Source organism: Rhinatrema bivittatum, chromosome 13 (assembly GCF_901001135.1).
Source record: "Rhinatrema bivittatum chromosome 13, aRhiBiv1.1, whole genome shotgun sequence".
NCBI classification, from domain to species: Eukaryota; Metazoa; Chordata; class Amphibia; order Gymnophiona; family Rhinatrematidae; genus Rhinatrema; species Rhinatrema bivittatum.
In genome coordinates this window covers 8,275,277-8,290,268 of record NC_042627.1, presented here as the reverse complement: position 1 = coordinate 8,290,268, position 14,992 = coordinate 8,275,277, and the positions used below count along the sequence as shown (strand labels likewise).

General features: G+C 47.9%; 1 protein-coding gene across 4 annotated transcripts in view; it reads left to right on the top strand.

Annotated features, from left to right (window-relative positions):
* The window catches only part of SSRP1 (structure specific recognition protein 1), a 66,974-nt gene extending 52,637 nt beyond the window's left edge, over positions 1-14,337 (top strand). For 3 of the 4 annotated variants that reach the window (XM_029574799.1, XM_029574800.1, XM_029574798.1), the window contains exons 11-17: positions 5,526-5,661; positions 5,812-5,857; positions 6,292-6,421; positions 6,556-6,744; positions 10,098-10,189; positions 10,456-10,666; positions 14,154-14,337. In XM_029574799.1, coding sequence (XP_029430659.1) covers positions 5,526-5,661; positions 5,812-5,857; positions 6,292-6,421; positions 6,556-6,744; positions 10,098-10,189; positions 10,456-10,666; positions 14,154-14,237 — 888 coding nt within the window. In that variant the 3' untranslated portion in view covers positions 14,238-14,337. The remainder of the gene's footprint in view (positions 1-5,525; positions 5,662-5,811; positions 5,858-6,291; positions 6,422-6,555; positions 6,745-10,097; positions 10,190-10,455; positions 10,667-14,153) is intronic. The other variant, XM_029574801.1, reaches the window with a different exon arrangement.
* The last annotated feature ends 655 nt before the right edge of the window (positions 14,338-14,992 follow it).

Here is a 14,992-nt window from a genome sequence, read left to right as displayed (position 1 = left end):
GGCTCTTCAGGGGAATTGAACCGGCAGCCAGACAGGCAGGAGTCAGCAGGTTTCCCCCCTGCTTCACTCCGGGCCTGCAGGTTGTCACTCAAAAGCTGTTTTTCCTTCAATTTTTTTCTCAGTGCGGCTCCGATGTTCTGTAAGATTTGATTCGTACGTCGTCTCAGATTATGGGATCAGCGGTTGCTCTGGCTGTGTAATTGTTTGGCGGACATTTCCTCCAATTCGCAGTTAGGCTCGCTGCTTTTTAAGGGTCGGCTCTTGTTTGGTGAGGACCGTGAGCAATTGATCCAGTTTCTGGGGGGCAATAAGGTCCTTAGGTTACCGGAGGATAAGCCTAAGGGCAAGAGATTTTTTCAGGTGCGTTCCCTTTTTCAGGTCGATAGGAGGACTCGTCCGGCAAGAGCAGTTGTGTCTTTGGGGACAGTCCTGAGGTCAGTCCTTTCGGAGAGCCTGAAGACTGTTCTTGGGCACTGCTGGGGGTGGTGCATCTGGAGTTAAGTCCTCACAATGATGTGAGAGGCTGGTCCACTCTGTCATTCCTATTATAGGAGGTCGCCTGGCGTGGTTTTACAAGGAATGGGCCAGGATTACTCAGGACCAGTGGGGTTCTCAGTGTGGTAAAGGATGTCTACGCTTTAGAATTTGCTCGTCCCATTCGCAACTTGTTTCTAATTTCTCCTTGTGGTTCCTTAAACAAACAAGTGGCGGTTCGGGAGACACTGGACCGTCTGCCACAGCTGGGGGCAGTGATTCCGGTTTCCTGCGAGGAGGTTCGCATGGAACATATTCCATTTACTTCATTGTCCCAAAGAAGGAAGGCACTTTCCGGCCAATTCTCGATTTAAAAAGTTAAATGTGGTGCTCAAAATTACGCGTTTCCGCATGGAAACCCAAAGGTCAGTGATAGCAACAGTTCGCAAGTGAGAGTTTCTGGTGTCTCTAGATCTAACGGAAACATAATTACACATTCCCATTCATTAAGACTCGCAGCGTATTTTGCGCTTCATGATTCTGGGCCAGCATCTTTAGTTTCAGGTTGGCCACGGCACCACGCACCTTCACCAAGGTGATGGTGGTGGTGGCAGCGGCATTGCGTCAGGAAGGGGTTCTGGTGCATCCTTATCTGGATGACTGAGTTATCAGGGCAAAGTCGGAGGTTTTTTTGTCGCCAGTCGGTTTAGAAGTTTATCTGTATTCTCAAGTCGCTCAGATGGGTGGTGAATTTGGTGAAGTCACCTGCAACTGTCACAGTCCCTGGAGTATCTGGGAGCTTGATTCGACACTGACAGGCAAGGTGTTCCTTTCAGAGGAGCGTGTTTGGAAACTGCATGGGCAGATTCGGCGCTTGTTAGAGTTGATGATGCCCAAAGTCTGGGACTATTTGCAGGTTCTGGGTTCTATGGCTTCAACTCTGGATTTGGTGCTGTGGACATTTACTCATATAAGACCCTTTCAGAGGGCTCTTTCGGCACGGTGGAACCCGGGCTCTCCTTTGCCACTCAAGGGAGTCGCTCAGGAGGGTCTGTCCTAGGGGCTTTTAGGTCCAATCTCCTTTGGGGGATAGACCTCTAAGTTCCGGATTGGGTAGTGCTTATTACAGATGCCAGTCTCTGGTTGGGGAGCAGTTTGTCAGCAACAGTTGGCTCAGAGTTCCTGGTCTGTGAAAGAGTCTGCTTGGTCTATCATTTGGTTAGAGACCAGAGCGGTCCGCTTAGCCTTACAGAAATTTCTGCTGTTAGTGAGAGGTCATTCAGTGAGGGTTCTCTCTGACAATGCTGCAATCGTGGCTTATATCAATTGGCAGGGCAGAACCAAGAGTCGAGCAGTGGCCTAGGAATTTCGAGAGTTGATTCTTTGGGCGAAGGAACACATGGAGCAAATAACGGCATCTCACATCTCCGGGGTCGAAAACATTCAAGCGGATTACTTGAGTCGCACAGTGTTAAATCCAGATAAGTGGGAGTTGTCGGAGTCCGCGATTTAGCTCATTCACGAGAGCTGGGGCTCCCCTCTCGTGGACTTAATGACAACTCATCTGAATGCCAAGGCGTTTCAGTTTTTCAGCCAGAGTAGAGAGCACGGGGCCGAGGGTGTGTCTGCACTGGTACTGCCTTGGCCTTGGGAGGTTCTACAGTCTTTCCTCCCAGGCCGCTCGTGAGCAAGGTGTTGCGTCAACTAGAAAAGCATCAAGGCAAAGTGGTTTTGGTGGCTCTGGAATGGCCACATCATATGTGGTTTGCAGATGTAATCAACTTGGCGATGGTCTGCCCGATTTGCTTCTGTCACCTAGTGGGCCTTCTTCGTCAGGGACCCATATTTTCAGACCAGGCTGCTCACTTTTGTCTAGCAACTCAGCTTTTGAGAGGTAGCAATTGAGATGTAAGGTTTATCCTGAGGCTGTCTTTGCTACGTTGTTGCAGGCCAGAAGAAAGTCTACTAATCATTTGTACCTGAGGGTATGGAAGGTTTTTGAGTCCTTCTGTTCAGCTAACAGGGTTCGGCCTCTCAAGTCTTCAGTGCCTGATATTTTGGCTTTTCTTCAAGAAAGTCTGGCCAAAGGGTTGTCTTTGAGCTCGCTTAAAGTCCAGGTGGCAACTCTGGGTTGTCTCGTGGCAAAATAGAAGGCTCTACTAGTTCTGCTCATCCGGACGTGATTCGGATTCTTAGAGGTATGAGGAATTTACATCCGCCATTGCAGAGAGTTTGTCCATTCTTTAATCTTAATCTTGTCCTCAGAGATTTGTGAGGCCCTCTTTGAACTGCTTAGAAGAGCAATGCTTAAGGACTTGACTCTTAAGGTTGTCTTTCTGGTGACCATATGTTCGGCTAGGAGAATATGTGAGTTGCAGGCTTTGTCTTGCCGTGATCCATTCCTTCAGATTTCAAACTTGAGCGTGTCATTGAGGACGGTACCTTCCTTTTTACCTAAAGTGGTATCGCTGTTTCACGTGAATCAGACAGTGGAGCTTCCAGCTTTTCCTGAGGTGGGCACGTCCACTCCCCACGCGAGGGAGCTCAAGCTGTTTGACATAGAAAGCATTGTTGAGGTGTATCTCAAGGTAACTAATGACTTCAGGAGGTTGGATCGCCTCTTTGTTCTGTGGTGTGGTTCAAATAGTGGTTTGAAAGCATCTAAGACTACTATTGCACTATGGCTTAAGGAAGCTATTGAATCTACTTACATTACTAGTGGTCATCTGGTTCCTGAGGGCTTGCGTGCTCATTCGATGCTGGGCTTGATGGGACCCTTGGTTTGACCCAGTATGGCATGTTCTTGTGGGCGGAGGCTGATCTAGTTTCTCCACAGGAGATTTGCAGGGCAGCGACTTTGAAGTTGCTACATACCTTTGCAAGGCACTATCGTCTGGATGTGGGAGGTATGGGTTCCCCATCTTTTGGAGTCTGGACTGATCTGGATATGTGCAGGGAAAAGAAAATTGGTTCATGCTTATTTTCGTTTCTGTAGTACCACTGATACTGTACATAACCCAGTGTGCCACCTGCAGTCTCTCAGTATTTCTCTGTCTCCAGCAGATAGTAGATGGTGTAAAACCTGCAGTCTGGAGCAGAGTTGGGGGAAAAAGAAAAGAAGAGTCCTCTCAGATCCTGGTTGGGCCATCCTTCCTGGTTGAGGCGGGCGAGCAGGGGTTGGTGACTCTGGATTTCGCTCATGCCCGGTTCAGTATGGGAGTTAGGTTATCTGGTGGTCCAGATATCTCCTTCTCCTCTGAAGCCTGAGAGCCTTGAGGATCTAGCAGCTGTCTTGGCAGGGTCCCTGGAGATTCCATGGGTCAGGACAGCTGGTGGTCCAGTTCCCTCCTTCCCCTATGGAGCCCTGTGGATCCAGAGCTCTGCCACTGTTCAGGAAAGTATTCCTTTGTCTTATTTTGGGGGCAGTAAAGTTTTGTTTCAATTTAAAACAAAAAAAAAATCTGCATCTGCAAGAAATCCATGCTTCGGCGGCTTATCCTGAGTACAGTGCACGGTGGCCTTGGTGCAGCATGCTAGCTGTTCACACCACAGCAGCGAGTCAGCGCACAGGGCTAATGGCGCTGGAGAGCCAATCCGGGGGAGGGTAGAATTCATGTGTCAGTCGCGCAGGTCTGGCCCAATTGGTGCACAGCCTCAGAGCCTCTGTGAAGAGGTCGGTTCTGGTGGGGCTGCTTTGGGGGTGACGCCACAAAGTTAGGGAAGCACCGGAGGTGACTGCGGGCCGGTTTCCTGCGAGCGTGGGAACGGCAGCCATTTTGGCAGAGGCAATTAGGAGCTTTGGGGAGATGGGGGATCCACTCCCTCCCTTTCCCTGGCCGTTGGGAGTCCCGCAGGAGTGCGCCTTCGGACCTTCGCATCTTTGGTCTTCTCTTGCAGGAAGGCAGCATGGGGGTCGCGTCCGCGTCCCCACAGCGGGGCACAAAGTTGTCCACAGAGTTCTTTTGCCAGCATATTTTCACCTTTGTTTCACATTCACTTCTTGATTCTTCATCCAAGAGCCTGTGAATCAGCTCAGCTATTGAGATTGGACACAGGTGGGCTTTATTTAACTTATTTTGGGCCTTGTTCAGGCACTTTTTTTGCAGCTAATTTGGGATCGCTGTGACAAAGAATGTGAAAACATATGCGATCAAAACTTTGTGGGGTTTTTAATTCTTAATTACATTTGGAATATAACTTTTCTTCTACGATGAAATTATAGAGTAGATTGATGAAACAAACTGACTGTAATGCCTTTTTTTAGACAACAGAGTGTGAAAAATGTAAAAAGGTGTGAAGACTTAAAAGGCACTTTATACTGAGCTTTGCAATCCATTTTCTCGTTGTGACTTTAAAAAAAAAATCTGTGTGCATATATGTATAATATATATATGCACAAATAATTTGAAACTGTAAAGTGAAAGGCAAGAGCTGGTGACTACAGAGAAGACTTTTGTGTTACATGGTGACTTTACCACCAGTGTTGTGCTGATTGCCAGCAGCCATTTTTTACATGAAATGGGGGATTCCCCGCCTGTGAGTGACTCATTGCATGTTTTTACAGTGATGGTGTCCCCTCTCATGTTTAGAGATCGGTTTTATTTAATGCATCTTTTTGTAAAGGCTGCGTGTGAGTGCATTTCTAACTGATTGATGCAGGCATGGGATCACTCCCCTTGCTCTGAGGCTGTGTGCCATTACCAAAAGCTTAGCTTTGGATTACTGTAAGGCCAGTGGAGTCTGAAGTGTGTTTGGGTGATTGGCACTGAATGCAGAGAGGGTACAATGAGGGGAAGCTGTGGGGCTGATTCCTGCATGGAGGGAGGTGCGGGGATCTTTGGGGTGGTTGGACTTGTTAAAGGGAGTTGGTGAGGGTTTGCAGGGAGCTCTGGGCCTATTGGGGCAGAGTTTTGGAGCAAGTGGCGGTATTGGTTGCAGGTTGCTGTTGGGTTTTCAGAGCTGGGTCCAGAGAGGGTAATTTCAGGCAGCTGGGAGTTATTGGGATTGTAAGACAATGCTTGGAGTTCCCATATAATGTTCTCTCTTCTTAGGGCATGAAGCAGAGCTATGATGAGTATGCTGACTCTGACGAGGACCAACATGATGCATACCTAGAGCGTATGAAAGAAGAAGGAAAGATCCGTGAGAACGCCAATGACAGCAGTGATGACGACGGCGACGAAACCGGTAATGAGCTTTTGCAGTTCAAGGGCGTCCTTTGCTTAACCCAGCATGGCACGGCATAAACAGACTCCAGGCTCTCTGATTATGGCTCTGATGATGCAATAATATTGAGTTTCTCTGCTGATGTCCATTTCCTTTCTTCCATCTCCATAGATGAGTCGTTTAATCCTGGGGAGGAAGAGGATGAAATTGCTGAGGAGTAAGTGGATGATGGAGGAAGGAGTGACGGGTTTGGAGCCTCTGGCTAATGAGAGAAGGTCCATGAGATTGGGCCTAAAGCTGATGGAAGAGGGGTCCCCCTAGATGTCAAGGAGCCAGTGACTGATGGGGGGAGATGGTGGAGTTACCAGTCCATGTTCCATTCTCCCCACCACTCACCATGGCTTTCAGCTTGGCATTTAAACCCCTTGTGCTCAGATATGGACTATCAGCCATATTACATCCAGTTAAATTCTGTGCTCTGTGTAGGATTAATGCATTTCACATTTCAGGCCCTTGAATTGTGCCTTGAAGCACTGGAAGGTACAGATGTGGACAGTAGGGTTTGTGCTTAGATCTTCCTCACTCTGTTACACCACTCGATGTATATTTCACCACCGATCTCCATGCTGACTGCCTGCTGCTTCTTTGAAGGTTTGACAGTGAGGTGTCTGCAAGCTCGTCCAGTAACGAGGGAGACAGTGACAACCAAGAGGAGAAGAAGAAACCAGCCAAGAGACCCAAAATAGTGAAAGAGAAGAAACCACGCAAGAAAGCGTCCGAGGTTAGTGATGGCGCAGGGAGCCCAGGCGCACTCCTGTCTCTCTGTCCTGCTCTCTCTTCTCCTTGAAGCTGTCACAGGTTAGCGGTTAATGAGGCAGGCTGGGACCTCTCTCTGCTGCTTCATCTCCATCTCAGACTAATCTTACCCTGCAGGGCAAGAAAGGCAAGGACCCGAATGCCCCCAAACGGCCAATGTCGGCTTACATGTTGTGGCTGAATGCCAGTCGGGAGAAGATCAAAGGAGATAATCCTGGTATCAGCATCACTGACCTGTCCAAGAAAGCCGGGGAGATCTGGAAGGGCATGAGCAAGGAAAAGAAAGAGGTAAAACGATGTCCTCCCTAACCCCTCACAAACGCAGATGTGTATTATGGAAGTTTAGCCAGCAGAAGAGTCTTAAAAACCCAGTCCCACTGGTGCTAGGAACATGTGGCAGAATCTTAATAACAATATAATGTTTTATTTTCAGAGTGTTGCTGTACAGTGGTGAGAAGTATTCAGATAGGACCAGTCCCTGCCCCGTAGAGCTTGCAATCTAAGTGGGATACCTGAGACAATGGGCATTAAGGTGACTTGCCCAAGGAGGAGTATCTGTGGAGATTTTAACCCTGGTTTCCCAGCCACCGCTTCTTCCTCTTTGACTTGTTAAGTTTCTTCCCAATGCTTTAACCCTTCTTGCAGGGCCTTCCATCTCTTTCTCGCCCCCCTCCCCCACTCCCCTTCCCACACGTGGGAGCTCCCTGTTGACACTCGTGCTCTCTCTGCCTTTGAGCAAGGAGCCTCCAGCTTTCCTTATCTGCTGCTACCTTTGTGTGAACGTCATGGCGAAGAAGCCCAGCCAAGCAGTCTGCCACTGCTGGAAGAACCAAAGTGTATTTAGCAGAGGAAAAAGAAGCTAGACTGTTTTCTCCCAACCTTTTTTGTGGATCTGAATTGTATTTATCCTTTATTTATTCTTCATATTTTCCATCTTACTTCTGTTTTCTGCTTTCTTTCCTTTTATTTTATTTTATTTATTTATTTAGAGTTTTTATATACCGGCAATCATGAAAACATATCTTGCTGGTTTACATAGAATGGGGGTGCAATAAAATACTCTTTTCGAGCTGTTCTCCTTGTTCTGTACCCTTCCTTTGCTCTATCTTAGTATCTTTCTGTATCTCTGCCCTTGCCTGTCACTTCAGTTTCTGCTTCTCCCCACTCCACTTCCCCCTTACCACTTCCCCCTTATCCCTCCATCTTCCTGAGTCCTCTTGCTCTTTCACCTTCGTTTCAACATCTGTTTCCTGTTCGTTCCCTAGATCAGCCCAGATGAGTGGATTTTGCATCCCTACCAGCAGATGGAGGTAGAGAACACAAGCTTCACTGACACTGCTACATAATCTAGAGTTGCCGCCTGCAGTCTCTCAGTATTTCTCTGGTCTCCAGCAGATGGTAGAGGTGCAAAATCCCTCAGTCTAGATATTTCGAAAAAATGAGAAGAAATTTCCCATTTAAATTTTCTCCCAGGGGGTTGGGTGCCTGGCCAGACCATAACCCTGGACAAGCAGAAGGTCGGTGGCCCTGAGGTGGCTCTGCCCGCACTCAATCAGGGGATTTGAAAGCCAGTGATCTGGCTCCCTTCACCTCCCAGTGGACCTTCTTTCCTCTGCTGGACCCCTTTGGCCAGCAGTCAGGAAAGTATAAAGTTTTATATTTAGGATTTCCTGGTTGGGTTGATTGGGGGGGGCAGGTCTGTGCAATTGTTGGTAAAGTTTATAAAAAAAAGAAAAGTGAAAAAAGAGCACAGATCCAGGCGATTTGGGAGAGCCGGTGAAGGAAGAAGGGTTCTTGCAGCTGCTAACCTGACTGGGGGAGGTCAGATAGAACCGGCATCGACAGCGTGTGCAACAGGAGTCCAGGCTCAGGTGCCATCATTGTGGCTTTGTCAGCAAACCGCGGGGAAAGCTGCAGGGTGTGTGGAGACTTGTGTTTGCAGCTTCCTGCGTTGGGCCTGAAAGGTGAGCACTATGGCCCCTCGTCTCCTCTGAACCCAGGAAGGTACGACTGGAAGATTCTCTCTTTTTAATAAATGATTTTTTACGACTGGAAGATTCTGATTGGAAGACCTCCCGTGTCACGTGGTATGAGTACTCTGCCAAAATACAGAGGAAGGCCACTGTAAAATAATTTAAAAACTAAACATAAATCTTAACCCACAGATGATAGGCAGCCAGTTCAGTTCAGCAAGACAGAGCACAGCAGAGTCCTATTTCCTTTGTCCAAAAATCGATTTAGCTGCTGTATTCCACACAATTTGTAATCTTTTTAATAGCCATGGAAGCACCTGTAATAAACTATTAGAGTGGTCTAAATGATTAAGAGCATGGACTAATAATTGTTAGTCCTATTTTTCTAAAAACGGTCTCAGGTGACAAAAATGGTTAAATATAAATAAAGTTCTGGATTTATGTAGTCACGTGTGCTGTCATTGCCAGTTCTTCATCTAATATCACTCTTAATGTTACGTTTTCTTTAAGTGGAATCTTGACACCAGCATCTTCACTATGGCTTCTCTTCCTTGCAATCCACATTGCCTCCAATTTTGATGGATTAACTTTAATCTGTGAATTTTTATCCAATCTGCTATGTCATCAAAGCATTTATTGAATTTGGTTAATTCATCATATTGATTGACTGTTTAAAAATGCTACCCTCTGTGTGTCATTGGCAGCTATTGCCCCTTTTCTGAATAATATTTGCCTGGGGGGTGATGCGTATTTCCCGGAGTTACATTGCCTATTTTCCTATTCATCATTCCATCTAACTTGAAATGCTTCTTCCTCTACAAGTGACTTTAAACCATGTTAAGGCAGATTCAACAATCCCTGGCTCAGGCAATCTGTAGCTCAGTATCTGATTTATAGTACTGAATACTGCGCTCGTGTCGATGCATACTAAAAGAATGCAGCTTTGGCACCATCCAGCTTATTGTGCTGACCGGGGACGACGCCTCGGCATCATGCACTTCCGTGTATATAGGGAAGGGGGGGTATGGGAGGACAGAGTGCCGGGTGTGCGGCACTGCTGACTCCAGTTCCATGCTGCCATGTGAGTGGGAGGGAAGAACAACCCAGAGCGGCATTGGAGGGCGTCATGCAGCAGAGATCATAATCAGTAGAGATCATAATCCAGGTCCTGGGCTCGAGCCTCCCAAGAGTCAGCTAGCTCTAACCTCACCTAGGGTGGAAGATGGAGAGATGGGCAACTAAACTATAATTGGGGCTGAAGGCTTGCAATTGTCGTCACTGCTCACAGGTTTTAAACTTGTGCTAATGAAACCGTTTTCCTGTAGGGGGCCTACCCCCATAGGCTCAGGTTGTAGTGCTGTGGTGTAGGAGATCTGAACTGGGATTAGCCATCCATCTGGGCTAGTAGGGCCTGAGTGCACTGCAGAGGTGGAGAGCACAGGCCTGATGAGTGTGAGAAAGCAGTTGCTTCTACTGTGGTGGCCTTTGCTGGCTAACAAATGGCACTGAGGGGGAGTGCGCCTTGGAGCGAGGGAAGTGGCAGAGACTGCTGAGGTGGTGATGAAAAAAATGTCCTGGTTCAGTAATAAGTATGCCGTACAGTATTCTAAGCTGAAGGGAATAGGAAAGCTCTGTGAGTGAATTACAGCTTTGCCTCTTAATTTTCAGGAGTGGGATAGAAAGGCTGAGGAGGCAAAGAAGGATTATGACAAAGCCTTGAAAGAATATAATGAGAGTGGAGCGTCTGAGTTCGTGAAAAAGTAAGTATAAGCTTTCTGGGAAACACACCTGACCTGTATCACCCCCATTCCTCTTCACAGTACTTCTGATTTGTAGAGCACCCCACTACCCCCTCACATCAACTCAAACCGGAATTGCTTTCACCTCAGATTGCATCTCTCCACCCTGCTGAAGGGTCGCCAGTTTGAACAATTCACCCCACTGGGAACAGTCTTTTTTTTTTCTCCAGCAATCCTAGAGCTAAATCCCACTCTCCGCTTACGGCTTGCTTTTGTCTCTTGAGCAGGGAAAAGGTGAAAAAAGCGAAGGTCAAAGGAGAAAAGAAGTCTGACAAGAAACCTGAGAAAAAGTCGGACAAGAAGTCTGAGAAGAAAATCTCTAAATCTGCAGCCAAATCGCCAGTGAAAATAGTGACCGAGAAGGGCGAGAGTTTCAAGAGCAAGGAATTTGTGTCCAGTGACGAGAGCTCTTCTGAGAGCCAAGGGAAAAAGAGCGAGGTATATGAAGTGTGAATGTCCCTTCCCCCGCCTTCCTCTCTCATATACTCTCTCATTAAAGAGCAAGGTATATGAAGTGTGAATGTCCCTTCCCCTGCCTTCCTCTCTCATATACTCTCTCATTAAAGAGCGAGGTACATGAAGTGTGAATGTCCCTTCCCCTGCCTTCCTCTCTCATATACCTCTCTCATTAAAGAGCGAGGTGTACAGGGAGTGGCGTACCTTCCACCGCCTCCTATACATATGTACCTGCATAGAAAGGTGAGAGAGAGCCCCAGTCTCATACACGCATAGAAGAACAAAGTACTGGGAGCAGCCCTCACTTGATCACACAGACGCACGCACGCATGTTTATCTGAGGAAGGCAGGATGCAAGTCCTTGCAGGTGCATTCACATCATCCAACAGAACCTGCCTAGGAAAGTTTACTACAAAGCTTCCAGAAACTTTTAATTCCCTCCACAAGGATGTTGTGGGGACCCTCGGTTCTAGTTTTTTCATGGAACTTAACAGTCACGGTTCTGTCCTCTGTGAGAATTTTCATGTATTTTCGTCGAAGGTCCTCCAGGTTCACCACCTAGTAGGTTCACTAGGTAGGTTTTCTTGTTCGAATTAGTTTTCTTTATTTTTCGACATCCACTGGGTGCATCAAGCAATATCAGTGAGCTATTTTGCAAAATAGTAATTAGACTTCACAGTGTTAATGAGAGGACTAGAACAGGTAAATGTGATTCGGTTCATGTCTTTTAAATAATAGGACTAGGAGGCATGTCATGAAGTTAGCAAGTAGCACATTTAAAACAAATGGAAGACCTTTTTTCACTCAACGCACAATTAAGCTCTGGAATTCGTTGCCAGCGGATGTGGTTATGGCAGTTAGAGTAGCTAGATTTAAAAAGAAACAAAACGTTTGGACAAGTTCCTGGAGCAAAAGTCCATAAACTGCTGTTCCTGTTCATTCCTCAGATTATTCCAGATGCCTGGGTTTTGCCTCCCAACCAGCAGATGGAGGCAGAGAAGAAAAGCTTTCTGATACCCCTGTCTCCAGCAGATGGCAGAGGTGCAAAACCTACAATCTGGAGATAACACAAATATCTCCTTTTCTTTTAGGTGCTGTGGAGCACTGTCTCGCTTGTAGAGCAGGGAAGGCAGAGGGGTTGGTGACCCTGTCTTTGTCTCATCCTGTGAACAGTGAGGGGACTGAAAGCCAGTGGTCTGCTTCCCCCCCCGTATTCTCCATGGAGATTGCACTCCTCCTCCCTCTCCAATAGCTGATGATAGATCAAGGAAGTTATTCCCGCTTTAATTAAAAAAAAAAAAAAAAAAGAGAGAGAACGATGCAGCTAGGGATGCGGGGAGAAGCTTGAAGCATCGGCTGCTAGGATGGCCGGGGTCCGGTTCTTATCACCGCGATCCGTTCCGGGGGAATCCCGCTCATTCCATAAGGCTTTTTTAGCCAGGAAGGGTTTGGGGTCCAAGAGACCATTACCCAGGAAGTCCCGGGTGGCCAAGAGGGCTAGGGATTTGGAGACCTGTGGAGACAGGAGGGATCCTACGCTCGTTGGGACTCGGGCCGCATTGGAAGAGGTATGAACTTGGATGCGGGGGGGGGGGGTCCTTGGGGATCTGGACGGAGACCCTGTTGGTGCCTCGGGGGATCCGATGCAGGATCCTGACCAGGATCCAGTGGATGTGTCGGGAGATCCAAAGCAGGATCCGGAAGCTGTACCAATCGCAGAATGTAATGACCCATGGGTGGTCCATCTGTTCTGGATGGAGGAACAGGGCTGCTGAGTCTCCGTTTATTGGAGGAGCTGGGAATTAGAGTCACCCAGGAGGACTCAGATAAAGAGGGAGTGAACCCGGTCCTGGAGGGATTATGGGATCCCCCTAAGGCTTTTCCGTTGCCAAACAAGATGAAGAAGCTGGTGGATTGGGAGTGGGAATCTGCCGAGGGGGGCCTCAAGGTAGCGAGGGCTATGGCGAAGTTATATCCCTTGCCGGAGCAGATCTTGGCGTCGTGGAGAATACCCAAGGTGGATGTAGCTGTGTCTGTGGTTACCAAAAAGACAACTATCCCAGTAGCGTGGTCGGTGGCTCTAAAGGATGACCAGGATTGGAAGCTGGAGGTACTGCTCCAGAGGCTGTTTGAGGTTTCAGCTGTGAGTCTTGGGTTGGCGGTGTGTGGAAGTTTGATGCAGAGAGCCTGCTTATGCTGGGTGCAAAGGCGCAAGACAAGCTGTCAGGGATGGCGGCTGAGTCCACGCAGAGGCCCGCTTGGAAGTAGGAGTGGCCTATGTGGCTGAGGCTCTTTAGGATATGATCCGGACTTCGCCAGGAGTGTGGTCTCTGCAGTGGCAGCGAGGAGGTTCTCTGCCTCCATCTGCTGGCAGGGGATGCATAAACCCACTCGCTGGACTGATCCATGGTACTTCAGGAACAAAACTCGTTAGGTAAGACCCAATTTTCCTTTATTGTTTAGAAAGACTCCTGGACCAACAATGGTTTGGTCAATCTGTTCTTTAGTCTGCGGTTTAGAATTCAACTTCTTCCCCCTTCAGAACTGTTTATTTCCAGGCTGCCCTATTAGAAAAGAAAATGGGCTCATTGCTCCTAAAATTATTATTATCTGCCTATTGGCTATGATTTTTTCTGTAGCTAAGGTTCTCCACCTGCGAGGCCCTCTGAGAAAGGGAAAATTGCTTACCTGTAACGAGTGTTGTGCGAGGTCAGCAGGAGGCGAGTCCTTAGAGAACCCACCTGCCTCCCTTGGAGTTGGATCAAGTATTCAGTATTAGCTATAGTTTGAATGGGGGAGGGGGTTTCTGTGTAATGTGGGATGGGTGCGCATATGCACAGGGGAGCCTGTCAAAACCTTCAGCAGCTGGACGCGCACCTGTGAGGACTTCAATCCTGTAACTTTAAGTTGTCTCTGCAGGACGTCTGTTACTGGTAAGCAACGTTCATTATCCGTGCAGTGCATAGGGTGTGACTATCTCTCTCCTGTCTCTATTTATTTACGTGCACGCGTATTTAGTGAAATCCCTTTTTCCCACAAGCACAGTCTTTCGATCCTTCCTTTCCCCCCCTTACCTCCATTTAAGGGATCATTTAGTCAGAAGTAGGATCAGGGGTGTGTGTGTTTGAGAGTTCTCCCAGCTGTATGGATGTGCGGAAGCGTGAGTGGTGGCAGGGAGTATCTGTGCCTCTCTGGTCCCTCCAGATTATGAACTCAGGCTGCCTAGCTGACCTCCCAGGAGGAGGAGGAGCGTTTGGATGTAATCTAAGGTGCACACCTGTTCTTAAACGTAAGCGTCCCCTCCTCTTAGGAGAAGGCTGACATAAAAAGAGAGTGAGTGATGTTTTGATCCCTGGGGTGCAGTTTTGCAGTGCAAGAGTGGCAGGCAGGTTCTGCAGACGGCCATGGCCTGGGATTGGGGACCTCCCTCGGAGAAGCAGCTTCATTGATCCCACTTATCTTTGCACAGGGTTCGGAAGAAGAGGAGGAGATTGCTAGTACCCCGCCCAGCTCTGCCAACTCTGCATCCGACTCTGGCTCTGATGAAGAGTGACCTCTGCGACCAGCTGCGGCTCTTTTTTTTTTTTTTTGTATTTTGTGCTTTGTAAATGTCTTGAATAGTTTAATAAAGAACAACTGCCTTTGGAGAATGAGAAGTGCACAATTTGAATGTCTCTCCCCTTAAGATGTTACCTCTGTGTGTTCTGGGTGAAAAGCCTGTGGCCTCGCTTCCTTCCCAGCCTGGTAATGCCTCCTCCTTCCTGGGGATATGAGGGCAGTTTAGCTACAGGCGTGCCAGGAGACTTCCCCATTGCAGCTGCATTTTCTTCCTTTCTGCACACTATCAGAGCCCTTATCCACTCCCGCTTAGACTATTACACCCTGCTCCTCACATCTCACTACAATCCATCCAGAATTCAGCCGTCCCTTACATCTGCTCCCTATCCATTTCTGCATACAATTCAAGCTCCTCTTACTCGCCTACAAGAACCTCAGTTCTGCAGTTCCTCACGTCCCTCTCCTCTTTATCTCTCACCTCACCCTTCCTGATGAACTCCGCTCATCGGGCAAGTCACGCGTATGAATGCCCTTCTCCCTCCACTGCCAGCTCCTGATTCCAATTGTTGCACCGTGGGCTTGGAATAAACTTCCTGAGCTGGCACCTCATGCTCCCTCTCTGGCCTTATTCAAAACCAGTCTAAAACCTCACCTCTGTGAGGCTGTTTCTAAATCTTAACCATTCTCTTAATGAATGAGATTCCTGTTTGTCTCCAGCAGGATCTGTCTCTTACGTGTGTCTGTATAGCG